The sequence below is a fragment of the Triturus cristatus genome, chromosome 8, assembly GCF_964204655.1.
Source record: "Triturus cristatus chromosome 8, aTriCri1.1, whole genome shotgun sequence".
Classification (NCBI taxonomy): domain Eukaryota; kingdom Metazoa; phylum Chordata; class Amphibia; order Caudata; family Salamandridae; genus Triturus; species Triturus cristatus.
The window spans coordinates 161,166,888-161,187,854 of record NC_140591.1 but is presented as its reverse complement, the minus strand read 5'-3'; the positions used below and the strand labels follow the sequence as shown (position 1 = coordinate 161,187,854).

The following is a 20,967-nucleotide window of genomic DNA, read 5'->3' as shown; positions in this document are numbered from 1 at the left end:
GGCAGTGGTCCTTCCCCCTCTTCTAGGTGGCAGGGGCATGAAACGTTTGCCTGGAGTTAGCAGACATTTGGTTGGCATTGCCAGTTGGTGAGCCATGGGTAGGGTAGGCAGGGAGTTCAAGATTCAGTTTAGGACATTTGTTTACTTACAGGTTTATACAGGCAGTCTTGGGATGTAGGGTCAAAAGAAAGTTGTTAATGTTGAAATGGAACATATTTAAAGGAGTTAGCTGCAGGGTGGGTATGTGGGGGGAACCAAAGGGGTGGGGACATTATTTAGTTCACTTCATGTGTAGCAATGTTTTAGTTTTGTAAGGCAGTTTGCCAGGAACTTTTGTGATGTGCACCTGTTTCAATAAAGCTGACTTTTTCACACCATTCAAGTGGTCAGTTGTTATGTGCTGTGCCCCTCCATCCCAATCTGGAGCCCCATGAAGTGCAGTCCCAAGAGGCCCATGCACACATCACCAACCTTTCATGAAAGCGAGTGTGCGTAACTGGTCAAAACTTAGCACCTCATGGCTGATGGAGATGGGTGAAGGGGCTGGAGTTTATGTATTACCCACCATTTCAGGTCTAGTGGAGTGGTCCCGCGATCACGTGGGTACTGGCTAATAAAGCTGTGCATGACCAGGTGGGGGTCAGTGACGACACCTAAGCCGAGGCCCGAGTACAAGCAATCATGGTGTCCTGAGTTTTATTGTAGCCCTCTAACTCACTCTGCCAATCACCTGTCGACGAGCCGCTGCCTCCTGTTGCGGCTCCAAAACATCCAGCACGGTCTCTGCAATAACACCTACACCACCGGATATACATCAGATCCTCTCAGTCTTAAGCTTTCATACAGGGACGACGATCGGGCATTTCTGCCGGCCGTGGTGAAACGCATTGGCTGTCAGATACTGGTCGGACACTTCTTACTTTTAAAAACACAATTAATTCAATAAAAAACTAAATGTTTCCAAATCTTATTCCACGCTCAATGGGGTTTTATTGATTGCAGCATTCAGTTCAATAACCAGAGTAGAATTTTGACTAAAGTTCAGAAGTGAATTTCATAAGTATTCCTTCAACTTGCACAATTATAACATTTTCCACTCAAATAAAGCACACACATGTATGAAACAAGGACCACATACCGCAGGACTTTCCCTGAAACTGAGAGGTAGCCACAAAACCTAAAAAAAATGGGGTTGTCAGTTAGTCCCAGCAAGCACCTTCCGCCTGTAACCTGAACTCCATCATGTTGCCCTGTATCCCACAATTTTTGCACAGTGCTCTGCTACTTAGTAGCTATGTTCATACTATGTGTATATATACATACATACATAAATACAGACCTACACGTAGGAGACAAAAGGCTAATGTGGTAAGGCCAATAAGGTACTGGTTTAAAGAGGATAGGGACTCAAAATTTGAACATTTGTTTCTAAATTACAAGGCTTGCCTCTTAACACCAACCCATCCCACAGGTTGGAAATGTGAAGACGACAATGGGTAATTCAAAGACTGTGCCTTACCTTGCATATGAGAGATACGCCAATCCTTCTGGGTGCACACTTAGAACACAGCCATATAAAGTCATACCCTTAAAATAGGTGTTTATTTTGTGTGTCACTATTCTATCTGCCTTTATCATACTGAAGATAGAGTTAAAAATGTTTGTGAACACGTACCCTTCTGGCCAACCAGCAGCACAGATGCTTCAGTTTAAAGCTATGGCTTTAAAACAAATATTATAATGCCCACTGTATATTCAGTTAAGCTTCTTAGAGGATTATGCTTCAATTTTCAGAAATAAGTGACATTGACTTACACCTCTATAGGAACTAAGTGCAGCAGATGTGATGACATTTTTAGGTTTCAGTGAGAACATTTATCGGGGTTCGACCTCTTTACTGAAAGGGATTTTTTATGTGAAACACAACAGGGTCTAATTACACCGTAAAGTACCATAAGGTTTGGCTATCATGTTCTACTTCTCAAAGTCTAATCAGAGGTAGGTCCAGTAAAGTCATTCAAACAATTGCAAGTCTCAGATCAGTGCAAATGGACTTTGGACCATTGAATAAAACTAAAGTGCTTCTAAACATGTCCGAGCACAAGCCAGATCGGCATCTCATTCTATACTTCAAAATGGACCATCTTCAAACAATAATCGGTCAGCAATTGATGATAAAGTAAAAAGGAGAGTAGACCAATTTCACATCTTGATAATCTTTCAGGGGTTTCTGGAAAACATCCTCCAAGTAAAAGCTTGAATACAATGGTTCCATGTTCATTTGTTCGCCTGCGACAAAACAAAACACAACATTATAAGGGTTATTATTGCAGGATAATTTATGAAAAGGAGATCTTGGTGTCAAAAGTTCACTAGGATATTGATTATAGTAATGAAGGTTTCAGGGTTTTGGTTGCAGTCTTTCCATCTAACAGCATGAGCAAATAACCACCAAGTTACTGGTGGAAAAACTACCTTGTTAAACTAAGAGAAGGGGGAGGTTGATGTCATCCTTCACATGTCCATCCAAAACTTTAATACTGTAACAAATAGAGTGAACTTCCGGATAGTTTCCACACCTACATTAAAAGTTGAGAACTTAATCATGCAGTTTTGTATCTTATTCCAATGGTACTGGGAATATCTTATTTAGGATGCAGTGGCCCTCACCCATCCTGGTAGAAGGCGTCATCATTGGGGCCTACTGCACGCTCGGCAGGAGGTGCAATGTCCAGCACACACCTCATGCATGAGCACTTTGTTGGACATCTTTTTCATTCCCTTTTTGAGAGTAAGTGAGGTGGACGTGATAGTGGGTGTGCTAAGAGGTAATATTACCTGTAGAAAATGAGGTGACTATGCCATGATTAAAAACGAAGGGACCAATTGAAATGTAGCTGGTCCACATATTGCATGCCTATCTGCCTGTCCAAGTCAAGTGACATTTCTTCAGGACTAAAATTAGAGTAATCTCAACCTGAGTTGTCATCAATCTAATGATAAAAACATGGGTACAATCACCCCACTGAGTGTCCCACACATAAGGGAACTCACGTGGTCTGGTATTTGTATACCTGTGGGAGTAAGAGACAAAACGGCATAGATATGTAACCAATGGCAAAAAACGTGTATATTGTCGTGGCAAATTGCCATTTGTTGAACCACTCTGGTCAACTATGCAACATCACCACTTTGTGATTAAGTGTGAGCAAACTCATTCAATACAGCATGCAACTCTTCAGTGGAAACTGCGTAACGTGATTATCATCCTGTATGCTGTAAAATAATGTTGATGATAATGCGAGGCTATAGCATTATGCATTGAAGTAAACATAACAATAATGATCCATTGGAATAAGAAACAAAACAATGTGATTACGTTTTTAACTCTCAATGTAGGTGTAGGAACTATCAGGAAGATCACACTATTTGGATATAAGAAAATCTACCATATGTAGTGTTAGGCCAGAGTAGATGAAAGGACCCAGTCTGGGGAGGAAGCGATGGCAGAAAACCCACAAATTCCCGTCACTGCTGGTGGAATGCTCACCACCAGATGTGGGTAATGGAAATGCACCATAAACGTTTTTTTTTTTTTTTTTTTTTTTATCATTTTATTTTTCAAAAGAAAATTTACAACCAATAAAAACAGAGCATAGACACAATCCAACCATACACCGCCTTCTGCAGCAAATCCTATATAAACATACCAAGCATATGCCGTAGGATAAATCAAGCAATATTCAGAAAGAGGATGTAGAAGGAAAACAGAAAAGCAATCATCAACTAAACATGCCATAGCACCCTATCCTGCGCATCGTTGTGTGAAATAGGAAGAGGAAGAGGGGGGGTAGGGGGACAAGGGAAAACCATACCTAGCAGAGATAGTACAGTTCCACTAGATCCCAAGAAGTGGGGGTGGCCCCCTACGGGGACGTGGCCTCTCCCTGCCAGCGCATGAGGCGATTTCTGGGCTAAATATAGGGCTCAAAAATTTTTAGGCCTGTTGCGGGGCGGCAATAATTCGCTGTAAATTTCGGTTTGTGTACAACAGTAAAGCATGTCTCTAGTCCACTGAGTCAGAGTCGGCGTTGGGCCGCGAAGCCAACAGACCGCTACACATCTCCTCGCAAGCAGCAGCGCCATATCAACAAGGCGCCTATGTGTCTTGGGCAGTGGTAGTGAATAGCCTAGTAGAGCGAGGAGCGGGTCAGGGGACAGGGACAAGTCTGTAATGCGGTTAATCTTCAAGAATACATCACACCAGAAGTGGGCGATCCCCGGGCAGGTCCAAGCCACATGGAAAAAATCAGCTGTAGGCTCTCCGCATCTGTCACATTGGGGGCTGTCACGTAGGCCAAAACGGTGTAGCCTCTCCGGTGTGTGGTAGACCCGGTTGAGGAATTTAAAGTGAACCAGTCTATGGCGCCCATTGAGTGAGATTTGTTTAGTACTCAGGCAACAGTAACTCCACTTATCATCGGTCAAATCTATCTGCAGGTCTCGTTGCCATGCCAGCCGTGGCTTAACGTATGCGCTGTCTCTGGCATTTAGCGTGGAGTGGTAAATTCTTGAGACCAGCTTAGCCGGTGACTGAGCTTTAATAATGGTGGTCAATATCGGGATCTCTGGGGGTTCCGCCATATCGTCTCCCAATAGGTCCTGAAGAGCGTGTCTAACTCTATGAAATTGAAAAAGTGTGAGGGGAGTGCCGACTGTATCCCCCTCAGTGACATCCTTCAGGGAACGGGCAGTACCGTTCTCAAATAGGTCCCCCATGGTATATAGATGAAGGGACTGCAGTGCGAGGAGGACACCTCTGTCCCTACAGGGCGCCAGCCAGCTGCACCAGTCCAAGCGGGCTAATGGGGCATACAGAATGTTACCGGCGTGGGCGGCCAGTATAGAGTGCCAGGCGTGTACAACCGAGTTAAGGGAGTCCATTATGCCCGTGCGCCTGTCGCAAGCCGAGAACAGCAAGGCCGGCAGAGGCCTGGGATCGGCAACGATAGTCTCAATTAACAAGTGAGGTATATCCGAGGGACCATGTATCCAATAATGTGCGTGTGAGGATTGGGCAGCTCTGTAGTACAGTTCCAATTCGGGGGCACTAAGGCCTCCCATCGCATATGGTAGCGTCAGTATCCTCCAGGCAACGCGTGGCTGCCCGCCCCTCCATGCCAGACGCACCAAAAGAGAGCGAAGGCGGCTGAAGAATGCCATGGACAGGACCATGGGAATGTTCAAGAATAGGAAAAGGAAACGCGGTAGAACTATAATTTTCATAAGTGCCACTCTGCCCATCAAAGAGAGCGGGAGGGCAATCCATCTGTCCACATCATCCTCCAGCTTGGATTTGGCAACGCCATAATTTTCCCGCAGAACAACCTCCGAGTCAGTATGGAGCCGGATACCCAGGTATCGTACTGCCTCCGTGGACCATAAAAGGGGGTATTCCGGCTCAAAGCGAGCCGTGGCTGGCGTTAGAGGAAACATTGTGGACTTGTTCCAATTAACCCCTATTCCCGAAAGGGATCCGAAGAGGACCACCTCCCTTAATACCGGAGAAAGGTGGGTCTCAGGCTCCCGTACGTAGAGTAGCGTGTCGTCCGCATACGTCGATACAATTAGATGATAGTTTGGCAAGCGAATGCCTCTGTGGCCATGATACTCCCGGAGCGCACAAGCCAGGGGTTCCGCTGTCAGGGCATACAGTATGGGTGAAAGAGGGCATCCCTGCCGCGTGCCTCTATAAATCTGTATGGGATCAGTGACTAAGGATCCGATCCGAACGCGTGCCGTAGGCGAGTAGTAGAGTGCTGCAAGTAGTTGCAGAAAAACCGGCCCCACCCCCATACGACTCAGGACATGCCGCATGAAAGGCCACTCAACAGAGTCGAAGGCCTTCTCCATGTCCAAGAATACCGCTACCGCCGGGACCTCCGAGCGGGTATGTTGCAGAGCAGCGAAGACAGTACGCAGGTTATAGGTTAGATTACGGCTGGGAACAAAGCCAGCCTGCTCAGGCGCCACCAGGGTGGTGACCAGCGGGCTAAGGCGGTTGGCCAGTATCTTTGCGAAGATCTTCGCGTCAACATTCATGAGGGACAACGGACGGTACGAAGCACACTCCTCAGGTCGCTTCCCAGGTTTAAGTATGGCCACCAGAATTGCCTCTTGCATAGTTGGTGGCATACTGCCTGAAGTACATATATCCCCAAACAGTGTGAGCAAGTAAGGAAGTAGGAGATCCTGGAACGCCTTATAGAAGGCCACCGTAAGACCGTCACTTCCCGGGGCACTACCAGCCCTCATCTCCTAGAGGGCCAGCGTCACCTCTTCACGTTCAATTGGCCTCATCAGAAACTCACGGTGCCAGTCAGACAACCAGGGGAGTTTGATATGCGACAGATAGTCCTCTATGAGCTCATCCGAGCAGTGACCGCGTGAAGAGTATAGACCAGGATAGTATTCCCGAAATTGCTCCGCCACCTGTTCCTCCGCAAGCGGGGGATCACCTTGCTGTAGCCTAATATCGGGAATAGTGGTTCTGGCCCTCCGCTGCTGCAGAATCCTTGCCAGAACCCTACCGGGCCTCTCCCCTTCGCCATAGCTACGGTCAGTGGCATATTTCCCGAGATGTTTAATCTCAGCATCAGCTTCCTTATGATAGTCCCGTAGAGTTTGCGCCAGGCCCCGGTCAAGGTCCTCACTATGAAGCTGTCCTCGAGAGGATTCAAGGTCCTTCAATTTTCGCTCTAAGGCAGTCAGCCTAGTGCGTATCGCCTTAAGAACCCCCGTTTGTTTGGATATGGTCACCCCCCTAATATACGCCTTGAAGGATTCCCAAACAGTCAGGAAGGAGTCCACCGAACCTATGTTCGTCGCGAAAAAGGCTTCGATGGACGTTGCGATCTCCTCCTTAAAAACAGGATCAAGAAGGGAGAATAGGGGAAACCGCCACGCAAATAGTGGGATACGTTTCTTTGGGGACGCCATCGTGAGGAGAAATGGAGAATGATCGAGGTAGGATCGTGCACGCCCGGATCTGATAGGACAATTGTTTCGAGGCAAACCAGTATTCTATTCTAGTATGTATGTTGTGGGGTGCAGAATAATGCGTGTAGCCACCCTGTTGGGCGTGTCTATGGCGCCATACATCGTGCATGTCCAGCTGTGTCAGGGACGTCTCTACTAGTCTGGCAGATGCCGACGGGCATCTATCCGGGCCATCGGACCTATCCAGAGCAGGGTGTATGACAAAATTAAAATCCCCGCCCCACAGGAGATTGTCTAGAGCATATGGTGAGGACATTGCCGTTAAGTTAGCGTAAAAGTCGGGATTATCATAGTTAGGGCCGGAGACGTTGAAAATGAAAAATTCGAGCCCCTTACCACAGCATTTAGACAAAACAAACCTACCCTCACTGTCCGTGTCCAGGGGCGTCAATGAGATTGCAGCCCTCTGATTCACCCACGTCATGACCCCCCCTGGCGTGTGATGTGAAACCCGCAGCATGGATGTTACCCATCAATCCTCTGGTACGTAGTATGGGGCACCCAAAGCCAACCATCCAATAACATCCCAGGTGTACTACACGCGGGGGGGGATGTAGCCCGCTCAAAGGGAAAAAAGGGTGTGTGATCAATTGGACCACCGCTCCGTACCCCGCCATAAAGGAAACTTGCAGCCGTGATTAAGTGCGAAAGGGCGCATTTCCCCCAGGGTCCAAAGAGGAGCAAGATAAGCAAAACGCACATCCACTACCATCCTAGCAACAAACACATAGCAATGAATACAAAGGAGAAAAGTCATGGCCCCCAACAAAAAGGAAGGAGCAGCGGACTAAAACAAAGTAATGAAGGAAAGCAGCAGCCCTACCTCCCCAAGCCGCGGAGGCAAGGGCCGCCCCCCCCACAGCCACAAGTGTGTAATGTCCCAGCAGTATGCAAACCGGCAGACACACCGGCCCAGGCGAGCCCCAGCACAGGCCCACCAACATGGGGGAGGGGGGCGGGCAACACCAATCAACAGATGGCAACAGTTCCAGGCGCCAGGAGCAGGTCAGCCCTGCTCATCCAGGGGACCCCCAGTCGCTTCATCCAAGAGCTGGCGATCCGGCGGCGCCCGCCCCTCCCTCGCCCAATCCCTCAGAGCTTTTTGCAGAACCTTCGGATCAGTAAATATATGAGAGTGGCCCTGTCGATTCACTCTCAGCTTAGCAGGATATAACATGACATAGTCAGCACCTAGCTCCCGGAGCTGTCTCTTCATGGGAGCAAACAGGCGCCTCGCTTCCTGAACTTTAGCGGTAAAGTCGGGAAAGAGTGAAATCGTTGACCCCTCGAATTGAAGCGGTTGTTTCTCGCGGGCAAGCTTAAGAGTGACATCACGGTCCCTATAGTTCAGGAGTTTAGCTATGATTGGCCTGGGAGGGGCGCCCCTGCACAGGTCTGGGGCCAAGAGAGCGATGCGCCCTCTCAACCACGAACATGTTAGAAAAGGAGGAATCACCCAATAGTGTTTTCAGAAGCTTTTCTATGAAGAGTTCCATATTCCCAGTGGGTGCCGACTCCGGCAGGCCCGTGATGCGGAGATTGCAGCGCCGAGAGCGGGCCTCCAAATCCTCCGTCTTGTCCTGGAGGAGCTGCATCACCCTGCCCAGTTGTTTGTGCCCCGCATCCAGGGCGGTCTGCGCCTCCTCAGTCTCCATCAGTCTGCGTTCCGAGCTGTCCAATCGCTCCGCATGTTTGTCCTATCGTTCAGCCATGCGGTCCATTCTGTAAGTGAGCGCGTCCATTTTGGCGCCTAAAGAGGTTATCCCACCCTGGAGATTCTTTTCCATGGATAGCAAGAGGTCGCGAATATCCTGGTGCTGGTCGTCTGAATGCTGGACTCGATCAGCGACATCTCCCTCCGCCGCGGATCCGCCAGGCTTGGGTCGCCGAGGGTCAAACGACAGTTTGGATTGCGATTTGTCCATGCGACCCATCGTATTGTCGTGCAGGGTCCAGCGCCCGGAGGAGTACCAACCAAAGCAAGGCGTCAGGAGCAGCGATCTGGACACAACCGCCAAGCCCCTCACCGCCCCCCGCTGGCCCTCAGTATCTACCTAGGCAAGGGCACGCCACAGCTGCAATCCAGTCATTGCCCCAGGATACCAGCATCGCACCGGGTCCGCAGCATGCGTGTCACACGAGAGCCGGCGCCAACCACCTCCACCAGTAGAGCCAGCTGTCAGAGCCAAACAGGGGGGCGAAGGGCAGCCTACAGCAGAACCGCTCCACGCAGCAGAGGTCCGGGCGCAAAGGAATGTCGCAGCCCAGTCAGCATCTCGCAGTCAGCCATCGTCAAGAGCCCCTGGGGCACCGCGGGGGAGAACTACGCACTCCAGTGCAGCGACCAGATGGCAAGAACAGGCCTCTCCCCCAGGAGCCAGCCGCTCGTCCACAGCAGGGGGCCCAGGCAAGATGATCCCCGAGCGTACGAGAACAGGCCAGTCGCAGGTGCCGGCCGAACTGCCAGAACGCCGATCAGCTGAGGTCGCCAGGGCACCACAAGCAACAGAGGCACGTTCATGCGGCCAGGTCCAGAGTCAAGTCATCAGGGTCCCCCCGGGCGCTCCACAGCACCAGCAGGCGATTGTATTGAGCTCCACAGCCCCACGAAAGCTCAGCAAGTAGACAAAACCCAGAAGGGGGCAGAGCGCAGGCCAGATCAGTCAGCCCCCAACGACAAGGGGGAATGGGGAGCAGGCAGCAGTCCCTCTTCCGTGCAAACAGCGGCCTCCTCTCAATCAGACCGTCGGGCAGCCCTCAACCACTAGCAGGGCAGGCAAGCGCCAGACGGAAATAAGGCGCAGGGTAGGCGAGTGTCCATGCATCTGAATCCCAGCACCTCCAGGGCAGCGCGCGTGTGTCCGCGCAACCAGGGGGGAAGCACCAAGCACTCCGGGCCTCCATGCTCCAGGCGTCCCCACACTCACCGGGCGCTGAGACGGATCCACCGCACCAAGTGCACAAGGCGCGTCAGCTCCCCGCACGCCGTGGGAGGCCAGGGTCCACGAGTCCAGGAGCCTCTGCCTCCAGGAGGCCGCGCAGGCCAAGGGCTACAGCAGCGCCGGGACCCAGCCGACGGAATCCCCAAGAGCCGGGCCTCAGGTCCGGTCGAGCAGATCCCCCGTCAGCTAGCCTCACGAAGTCGAGGGATCCAGGCGCCGCCTCCGCAGTAGCTGCCGCATCACCGCGGGATCTCCCAGTGCTCGCCTCAGTGCGGCCCCGGCACCCAGGCCCAGCACCGCCCAGCGCCGATGGAGGTCCGCTCTCCGCACAGGGGGCAGCTCGAAAGTCAGCGAACCCCGCCGCCTTCACCGCGCGGCTCCGGGAGTCAGAGGAACCAAGTATAGCGCTGTATAGAGTTCACAGTTGCAGGATAAATGACGGATAGGAAGACGGTTTATCGGAGCTCTCGGCTCAAGCGGCCATCTTGGTCGCGAGCTAGCTCCTTCCCCCATGCACCATAAACGTTTGGATGAATTTTCAGTGGGCTGCTTTTTTACCCCTCATGTTATGCACACCAAGCCTACCTTTTCATGAAGATGTCCCATAATTTCCATGGCAATCTTTGAAGAAGTTAATGCTGGAAGAAATGATGGTAGACCAATCTCCCTATAATGTAGCAGAGATACAGGTGAAACTTATAGAAGTCCATTGATGATGAGGCTGGAGGAGTCTTCTTCCAAAGGCTTGTCCATCACATGGGGTGCATTGCTTAGTGTAGTTACTCTGCCATTGGTGCAGACAGAGAATCTGCCCTTTTGATACAGTCTAGGTTAGCATCTTTCTGTAATGTATGTCCTTATTCTTTTAGCCTGTATCCCTTAAGAAATGAACCTTTGCATCTGTGATCCTACTGATTGAGAGGAACAAAAACTGACTGAAGTGATGAAAAACACATTAGCATTCAAAATATCCTTTTTGAAAGTGGAGTTTTCAATGAGATACATAAATCTCCCAGATTTGTCTTAGTTGTTATTGGTCTCTTAAAAGTAGAATATCTCATGAGCTGGGGGTTCTGAGAGAATCTGGGTAAGCCACTCTTCACTCAGATGGGACCAACCTAATTACTGAAAGGAGTGAACAGCAGTCCCGTCCACTGGGTCACAAGTGCTTGATCTCTACAGAAGGGGTGGTGTCAAAGCGCAAACAATTTAAAAAGGTGGTTCAGAGTGGGTGTCTGTTCACCAGGAAGATCCTACTTGACCCTAAATGTGTTGTGTGAGCCCACAGGTCTGGTACTTAATGTATATTAATTGAACATACTAAAAAGTGTGGAAAGGAATACACCCACAGTGTAAAATTACAAAAAGATGTTGTTTTTACTGAGCAGGCAAAATTATGAATAAACCCAATTTTTATAAATGTTGATCCACACTCCAGCAGTTCCACCCAACTGTTGATCCTGCATTTATCATGTGGCAGAAGGTCAAAACACTTACAATATTTAGGGCGCGGAGGAGATGGAGGGCCAAGAAACCGCTCCAGGACTGTCGACTGGATGGCCTTACCCGGAGGCACCCCCACAGCACCAACTCAAGTCATTGACCCCGGTTCACCCCAGAGGTGGAGCTCTGCCAGTGTCCACAAAGACTGCAAAGCCTCCAGTCCATTAAAACCAATGCAACCTCCTCCTTTAATACACAGCCCCTGCTAGAAGGAACTTTCTTGGAGCAGAAGCTTCAGGTGCATTGTTCAGGGCAGAAGAGGTGGACTCAAAGAATTGAATAGCTGGTTAAAAATCCATTCCCTGCTCGACGAGTTTCAAAAAAAGATCAAACTTTAGTTTTTACTTCAATGATATTCCAATTTATACTACTACGAATGTAACGGAAAATTCAACTTCACAGTCACTTAGGTATAAAAGCTCACTGGGACATTAACTGATGAACATTTATTTGCCTGCTTCCGGAGGGCTGGGCATCCTTTTCAACCATAAGCATTCTCATTGTTACACTTGGGCTGGGATACTATGCACACATTGGCCCAGTGCTTGGAAAATTGAATGGGTAACGTGGGTACGGTAATACGCCATCCTTACCCTACTTTGTATTTCACATACCACAGGTAAGGCAGCATGAGTATTACCATTCAATAAACACTTAAAAGTGAAGTAAAACTTTACCTGCATCTGTAAGTAAATCCAGTCCACAAACAGGGTTATGTTCCCATACACACCAGGCTTATTGCGAGCAGCACAGCCAGTTCCCCAGCTTGTGTCACCAACCAACCACCACAGTGAGTTCATGTATGTGACCAAAGGACCTCCACTGTCACCCTGTGCACCAAAAAACACAGAACAGTAATATAGTGAACATTTTGGATGAAATAAACAAGATACATCTCTATCATCATGTAGGGAACACCAAACCACATGGATAAATGGATTTTAAATGTACTATTCATTAAATCTATTGACGAGCACTTATTATCAGTACACAATGCTCCAATGCATCCTTAGGGTAATGTACAATAATACAATGCACAACTTACGGAACCACAAGGAGGCAGATAAATTGATCGAGGACATTAGGAAGGGTAACCTGCTGTCAAGGTAAATGTTTTCTCACACATTTCTTTCACTTATATACTCTGGCCCATAGTTATCCTAGTGTTGTGTTGCCCTTGTGCCATACAAGGGGGTGCAAGAGCGATGCACCACCAAAGTCAGATTTATCAAGCCACACAAGGCGATCTAGAGTGGCCCTGCATGGCTTGATAAATCTGTAGTAAAGCAAGACAGCACAGATCGCTACCTTGCGTTACCCCTGGAACCCCTGCCCCAGGGAGGGGTTCCATGGATGGAGCGCTGGTGTTCCCACCCATCCATTCATGCATTTTGGCACATTCCCAGATTTACCATGAATATCACACCTGGGAATGTGTCAAAATGCTACACCTCTCCAGGGAAGGCGTACCAGGATAAATATCTTTATTTCTCCTTGTTGTTTGCTCTTTCTATGTGTGCTGCATTCTACAGCACACATAGAAAGAGGAAAATGCCTCTAAGGATTGCCTTTGTGGAGTAAGGTGTCTCTTCCTGCACAAAAACAATCCTGCCTACCACGTAGGCACCCTTGGAACTCGATGCAAGGGTGCCTGCCTTGGCACAAGGCAGCACAAGCGACAGCGCAAGTTAAGGACCGGAATGCGTCATATAATGTTAAATGCGGTGCATTCCTGCCCTTTCACGCAGCACAGCAAGATGGCTTGCTGCGTGAAAGTATGAGAAATGTTGGCCTCTGTGCCTATATAAGCGATTTAGCCAGATAAAGAGTCCAACTGTATGCAAATGTTTAGTTTTATTAGTTTGGTTGCATCCCAATGAGCACTCAAAGGGAGGGTTCTCCAAAAGGACGGGAGGGAAAGGCGGGGAGAGGAATAAGTGGGGAGCTCATGGGAAAAAATTGGAGAAAAAAATCCTTGGGAGCCTCGGGCAACACCAATAGTTTACCAGACCACTGTTTTGTCTAATAGCATAATAGGATGCACATGGGTTCTAGAGTTAGGGGCAAGGTAGTGCCAGTGCAAATTACTCCTGGAATGTTAATGAGCTTCCTACAAAAATGCGACGAGCAAGAATAATATTACACCAAGGGAGTGGCTATCCTAATGAAAAGACAGGTGGAGGCTACTATGAAAGTGTGTGTGACAGATAAGTCAGGTAAGTGGGTAATTGCCACCTGACAGAAGGTATACCTAAGAGGGGAATAATGGCCCTAATGTGGAGGACATTGAACCCCCTAAAGAAGATCTTTGTAAATGTATTTGATTTCTTCTCTCCAATTATTATGACTGGTGATTTTAATACTACTATTATGGATAACAACCTGGATAGATCCATTAATAGTAGGCCTGGTACGTCCCCAAAAATGCAATCATATATTAACAGCAGGATAAGACAGCTGGGATTGTGTGACATATGGGGGATAAGGGCCAGGAAGGATTGGGGTTACACAATCAATAGTAAAAAGTATGGGCATTCATCAAGGATCGACTGACTTTTAGTTGACTAGTCTATAATTGACGATATCAATGAGATTAAGCATGCAACAGTTCACCCCATGCGGCTGTAATTATAGAAATGAAACTTATTGCTATGTTTGAATCAAGAGGTGGACCCTGGGCTGTACTCTTCTGTCAGATCAGGAGCTTGTTGATAGTTTGAGGTTAGAGACAGAGGAATTTATTAAATTAAATATAGCGCCAGCTCTTTAAATATCGTCTAGGACGCTTTTAAGACCTTTCAGAGATGGAAGATAATTAGTTTATCATCCCAGAAGCGCAGGACATATAGAAGGGAGATTGAGTGACCATAGTCTGAAATGGAATGCCTGTTACCCAATAAGAAAGTAACATCTGAAAGAGAATTATAAGAGCAGAGGAAGCAGCTTATTTTGTTAATGGAGGAGCAAGGTGTGAGGCGAGTTAGATGGACCACTTCGAATATGGGGCGAATGCTGTGAAACTGCTGGCCTGGAAAATTCAAACAGACCAAGTTTACAAATAGCTAGGATATTGAAAAAGCTTTTCCTAAATTCTTTGGAGACCCGTATACACAGAATTTGGTAACCATTGAGGATAAGGTCAACACATGGCTAGGAGATGATTTACTAGATAAGCTTGAAAATGTTAAAAATACATGTTTGGATCAGGATATTGTGCATGGTGAAGTTTGGCAGGCAGTCAAATTTAGTAAGAGAGGGAAAGCAGTAGGCCTGTCCAGTGCTTAATTTGAGCTGGTGGTTTCCGGTGCTCAGCACCGGCACTTAATTGCTTTCTGGTGCTCGGCACCTGCATTTAATTGTCAACACTGCCCTTAGGACAGTCTGCCACTTGGTGGCGCTGCTCATCTAAATTAGAGATTGAGCAGAACAACGATTGTTTATATATACAATATACATTTAAAAATACTAATACCTGCCTCCCCAGTCACTTCTTTAGGTTTGGGGACATGGAATAATCTGAACTGGCACACTTGCAGGCAAGAGAGATGGTTAGTAGTTGTTTTAGCAGTGATGACAGCGGCGAAGGGTGGTGCAAGCTGCAGTGGCCTCCTGGTCAGGCCCTGGCACTTATTATTTTACACATTTAGCACTGTGTGTGGCCTTCTAAATGAACTGTATAAGGTGTTAGAAGGATCAATTATATTGTTCATCAAGGCTGTTTGGGGAAATTTCAGGGAAAGGGGCCCCTTGGCCACATTCTTGGAGGAAGAAGCTATAGTCACCATAATCTTGAAACCAGATAAAACTCCCAGCTCCTGCGAGTCACATAGACCTATATCACTGTTGAATATTGACTACAAAATCTATGCTAACATTTTAGCTAAGAGGCTGAGTAAGGTGGCGAGGGTTCTAATACATGAGGATCAAAAGGTTACATGAGGGGAAGATATTTACATGAGTTGACTCATGGGTTAATTGGTTCAATATATCTTGCCACTACTTTGAAGGTTCAACTTGCTGTCCTGACTTTTGATCCTTCTAAAGCATTCAACTGGGTTAACTGGTTCCATTTGAATACAGTCTTAAAACACACATTCTTCAGGGTAGTTAACATCAGAGTTTAAAATAACAAGGGGAATGAGGCAAGGTTGCCCACAATCCCTACTTTCATGTAAATTATATATTGAACCATAGGCACGTAATCTAAAAAGGGGAGTGCAGTAAGTCGTTTTAGATATGACATTTGGGGAAAAAAGTCTGTATATGCTGACGACTTGATGATCTATACTACAGATTTACAAAAAGCCCTCCCAGCAATTGAGCAGATGATAGCAGATTTTGGTGTTTGGATGTATGTAGCAAATCCTTAAAAAACTGAAATAATATTTCAGAATTTAGAGGGAAAAATCTGCAAATAAAAATAGACATGAAGTACTCTAGGAATTAAAGGCACACAAGATCTAGATAGGATGACAGAATCCAATTTTAAAAAGGTGTTTGCAGAGACAAATACATTGTTAATCAGTTGGTCACACCTACCACTAACAATCTTTGGTATTGCCAATTTGATAAAGATGACCATCTTGCCGATCTGTTGTTGACCATTGTCCCCCGTTTTAAAAAGTCCAGGCTAGGTGGTAAGTCTCTCTCTTTCCTGGGGCCCTTCCACTGGAACAAAATGCCTCTTCATCTGAGAAGCATCGAATCCACTCCCTTGTTTTGGAAAAAAAACTTAAAACATGGCTTTTCTCCTTCCCCTAAGTTTCCTTCTTCCATTCTGCTTCCGTTCAGCTTAGCGCCAGGACACTCTTTGGAGTAACAGTGCGCTCTATAAATATCCCCACATAGACATCTTTCCAAAATGTACTTTCCTGTTCAACACAATACTACTGCATTATAAGAAAGAGTGGTTAAAAAAACTGCAAGGGAAAGTCAATACTTTAATTTGGCTGTCGAAGGGATCTCCTGGAAGAAGCTCCGTAGGAGATGGAATAAGAGAGGGATCTCAATGTCGGACTTTCAGCTTTATCCATGGGCTATCCAGCTAAACAAACTGTAGGAGCTTACTCAAAAACCCAGATGGTCCAGGAATTGGCTGCCTGTTTAGGGCAATGTTGAAAGATGTAAGAGGGGGTGAAACGCACTTCTTGAATGAGTTTGATGACGTAAAAGAAGTGAGATTAAAAGTCTTGCAGGCGATGGCCTTCTTCTGGTCTCAGATAAAACAGGCCGCAAAGGTCCCGTATTACAGAAGATTTGCGCCGGTCTTGGAATCTCTGGGTACTGCAGAGTGTTTGGGGGATAAGTTAGCAACTCCAATCAAGGCAACAGGCATATAATGTTGTAGCCAGTTGTTACAGGACTGCAAGCTTCTCCCCTAGAGTGTCTTACAGTGGGTGGCCAGGGTAACTTATCCAGCTTAAAGTTTCTCCAACTAAAAAGCTGGTAACGATTCTTGACTGTTAAGGATGGAACTACTAACAAGCTAGAAGAGCAATTGCTAAAAGTGAACTAAAGGAAGAAAGAGGTCTCGCTGCGGGATCGGCTGATACTGGATTTCATGGATTGGGACTTTGAACTGTCTGAGGATTTATAGGGAAGGAACTTGCCGAACCTTCAGATCAAAGAACCATGGCAAGTATCAATGTATACACTTTACAGCATGGGAAAACCTGCATATTTAAGAAGAAACCATCTTTTCTCCCTTCACAGAGTGTTTTTAGCACCTAAAAAGATTTCAAAGCTGATGAAAAAAAGACTCTTGTGGTATCCTGCTCCTATTGCTATATATTTTTTCCTCTGTATTCTGTGCTTTCCGTGGTCAGCCATAGTATATGTGATGTCATTGAATGTTCATGTGTGCTTTGTGGAGTGCATGTCAGTTGGAGCGTGTGGGCTGAGCAGCTGGAGTGCTGCCCCCGGTGGGGCTGGTACCTTACTATTTACAATACCTGTAACCCATTACTCCTACTTGAAACTGAAAAATAAAGTTTCATCTTGTTTCATCATCTACGCTGGGTACCCTCTTCTTACCATGCTACACTGGTGACGAGCGGAAAATGGACCTAATGAGGAGAAAAGGCCATTGCTGAAACAGGGAAGGAGAGATGATTGAACATGGAGTGTAACTATATCCAAGATTCTAAGAAGAAATCAAGAGGTTTACTAATAAAATCTTATTTAACTTGTCAAATAAATGCGCCTAGCAGCCCCACCGATGTCTTTCTCACCAGACAGCCTAAAGGCCAGGGAAGTTGAACAGGTATACAGTGGATTGAAGGTACTGCTTTTTCATTTTAAATCTTACTGAGCTCTGAACCGATGACATGTTAGTGTCAGATCTGTTTGGGTTGAAACCTACGTTATTCTACTGACTGGACTTGTCAACCGTGCCTGGTGTGTCAAAGATCTATGGTGGATTCAGATTTATTTGGAGTTTCATTTTGCGGTCTACAATGTGCCTACGTATAGACCTGATGAACTTGCTGTGTATTCAGTTTGAACTCTGAAGCGTGTGATGTTGCCACTGTTTGACAGTGCTTTACCTTTGTGAACAGTGTTTCGCCTGTTTGACTAGCCTGCTCCTGGCATCTTCAAACAAAGAAGCAGATGGACTGCCCACAAACTAAAGAAGTGCAGGGCATTTCATCTCTTTAACTCAGTGTACGGGCAGTGCTGATGAGAAGAGATAAGAGCAAGACCCCTGACCGCCTGGTCAGGAAACTGCTCTCCCCTCGTGCAGCTCCGGCGTAGAGTCTCTGCCCCCTGCGCTGCTTCAGGTTGGTGTTCGAGGCCCTCCTGAGCTGCTCTTCTTGCTTTGCAGTCCTTCTCTGGTTCGTGTTTCAGGCTCTGCTTTTCCTCCTGCCTGGCTCCTGCATCCTTGCCCTTGCCACTCTTGCCTTATTTCTTGCCTTTCTTGCCCTTTTGTCACTCTTGCCTTATTTGCCCTATTTTTGCCTTTTTCCTTTGCTTTTCTTGCTCCCTTTCTGCAGTTTCCTTTTCCCTACTTTCTGCCACCCGCCGCTGCTGCTCCCACAACCTCTCCTCTACCGCAAGTTCCCGCTCTCGCCTCCTAGCTGCTCTCCCTCTCCCGACCCCTACTTAATGGCGGCCGCTGCATGACAGGGTGAGCAAGACCCCTGACCACTTGGTCGGGAAACTGCTCTCTCCTCATACAGCTCTGTTGTGGAGTCAGTGCCCCCTGCGCTGCTTCAGGTTGGTGTTCAATGCCCTCCTGGAGATGCTCTTCTTGCTGTGCGGTCCTGCTCTGCTTCGTGTTTCAGGCTCTGCTTTTCCTTCTGTCTGGCTCCTGCATTCTTGCCCGTGCCACTCTTGCCTTAGTTGCCTTATTTCTTGCCTTTCTTGCCCTTTTGTCAATATTGCCTTATTTGCCTTATTTTTGCCTTTTGCCTTTTCCCTTAGCTTTCCTTGCTCCCCTTTCTGCCGTTTCCTTTTCCCTCTGCTGCTGCTCCCACGGCCCCTCCCCATCCCGCGTGTTCCCACCCCGGCCTCTCAGCTGCTCTCCCTCCCCCAACCCCTAATTAATGGCAGCCCAGCCAAAGGCAAGCCCGTCTGCACCGTCTGCGACCCGACAGCAACCAGCACCAGAGACCCTGGTCCTCCAAGCACCCACCGCTACGACTCACCACCCTCCACGCACTCAACTCCGGAAGAAACGACAACTGCCAGCAGTGGACGCCGAACACCACCAAAGGCTAGTTCTCCTGCCAACACTGCCGCTGCACCATCACCCACCTCATGTTGCGTGCGTGGTCCGTGGGGGTGGGCAGGCTTCCGAGGGCGGGGGGCCACCAGGTGTCGTTCCAGGCATTGGGGTTTGGGCCCATGATGAGTACTTCTGTTTTGTTGTTTAGTTGTAGGCAGCTGTTTTTTATCCATTTGTTGACGGCTTCCATGCCTTCTCGAAAGTTGTGTCTGGCAGTGTTGTGTTCGTTGGATAGGGAGAGGATGAGTTGGGTGTCGTCTGCGTATGACACAATGTTGAGTCCGTAGGTTCTGATGATGAGGGCGAGCGGAGCCATGTAGACGTTGAAGAGCTTAGGGCTGAGGGAGGACCCCTGGGGGACTCCGCAGGTGGTTGGTGTATGGTCCGAGAGGAAAGGGGGGAGTCTGACCGCTGCGTTCTGCCAGAGAGGAAGGAGCGGATCCAGTCGAGGGCCTTGTCCTGGATCTCTGCATCGTGGAGTCTGCGTATTAGGGTGCGGTGAGAGACTGTGTTGAACACCGCTGAGAGGTCGAGGATGATTAGGGCTACTGTTTCTCCTTTGTCCAGTAGGGTGCGGATGTCGTTTGTTGCAGCGAGGAGGGCGGTTTCCGTACTGTGTTTTTTTCTGAAGCCGGATTGCGAGGAGTCGAGGATGTTGTGCTCTTCGATGAATGTGGCGAGTTGGCTGTTGATGGCTTTCTCAATGTCTTTCGCTGGGAACGGGAGCAGGGAGATGGGCCTGTAGTTTTTGAGGTCGGTGGAGTCCACCGAGGGTTTCTTCAGGAGGGGGTTGACCTTGGCGTGTTTCCAGTCGTCGGGGAACGAGGCGGTCCCCAGGGAGCGGTTGATGGTGTGGCAGAGCATGAATGCGATGGTGTTGGCGGCTCTGTTGAAGATGTGGTGGGGCAGGGGCCCGTGGGGGCCCTGGAGTGGATTGACTTTATCGTCGTCAGTGTGTCTTCGGTGGTGAGGGCTGTCCAGTTGTCAAACGCTGGCTGGTGGTTGTGGGGTTTCAGTGTGTTGGTTGTCTTCGGCGAAGTTGTTGTAGATGCTCTTGATTTTGTGGTGAAAGAAGGTGCTGAGTTTGTCGTAGAGGTCTTGTGAGGGAGGCATGTCAGTCGACTCGCTGGTGGGTTGGGCGAACTCCTTGATGATGTTGAAAAGTTCTTTGCTGCTGTGTGCGTGTGTGGAGATTCTGTCTTCAATCGCTTTTTTCTTTGTTTTTCTGATGAGTTGGTGGTGGGTGTTGGTCGCGGCTCTGAAGTTGTTGTGTGCTTCTGTGTATTTGGTGTTCCTCCAGGCCTTTTTGAGGTGGCGGCAAGTGTGTCTGGACTCTGAAATTCAGTGGTAAACCATCTGGCTTTCTTGGTGTGGGTGTTGTTGTTTTTCTTGAGGGGGGTCTATCTCTGCTTGTTCGGAACCCCAATTGCACGTATTCCACACATATGGAAAATGAGATCCGGCAGTCAGGCCTTCTCCTACATTGCTCCTAAAGTGTGGAACAACGTGCCCCTAGACATAAAGCCTCCTCCTCAATGCTTGAATTCTGCAAGAAGCTGAAGAACTGGCTTTTATAGTAGTCCCATTAAGTCCCAGGTTTGGCTAGACTCTCACTTGCTCAGCGCTAGGATACTGTGGGTGATAGTGTGCTCTACAGATCTGCATAACAACATAACAGGTTAAAGGAGCAGGAAAGAGGCTGGTGTGGGTGTATGATGTTCCCAGCCTGGGTTGGGG

The 20,967-nt window shown here is 48.1% G+C and overlaps 1 protein-coding gene across 2 annotated transcripts in view; it reads right to left on the bottom strand.

Annotated features, from left to right (window-relative positions):
• Positions 1-957: 957 nt before the first annotated feature.
• TMPRSS2 (transmembrane serine protease 2) overlaps positions 958-20,967 on the bottom strand; it is a 418,330-nt gene continuing 398,320 nt past the window's right edge. For both annotated transcript variants that reach the window (XM_085621226.1, XM_085621227.1), the window contains 2 exons: positions 12,182-12,334; positions 958-2,289 (listed from right to left, as the gene is read on the bottom strand). In XM_085621226.1, coding sequence (XP_085477352.1) covers positions 2,278-2,289; positions 12,182-12,334 — 165 coding nt within the window. In that variant the 3' untranslated portion in view covers positions 958-2,277. The remainder of the gene's footprint in view (positions 2,290-12,181; positions 12,335-20,967) is intronic.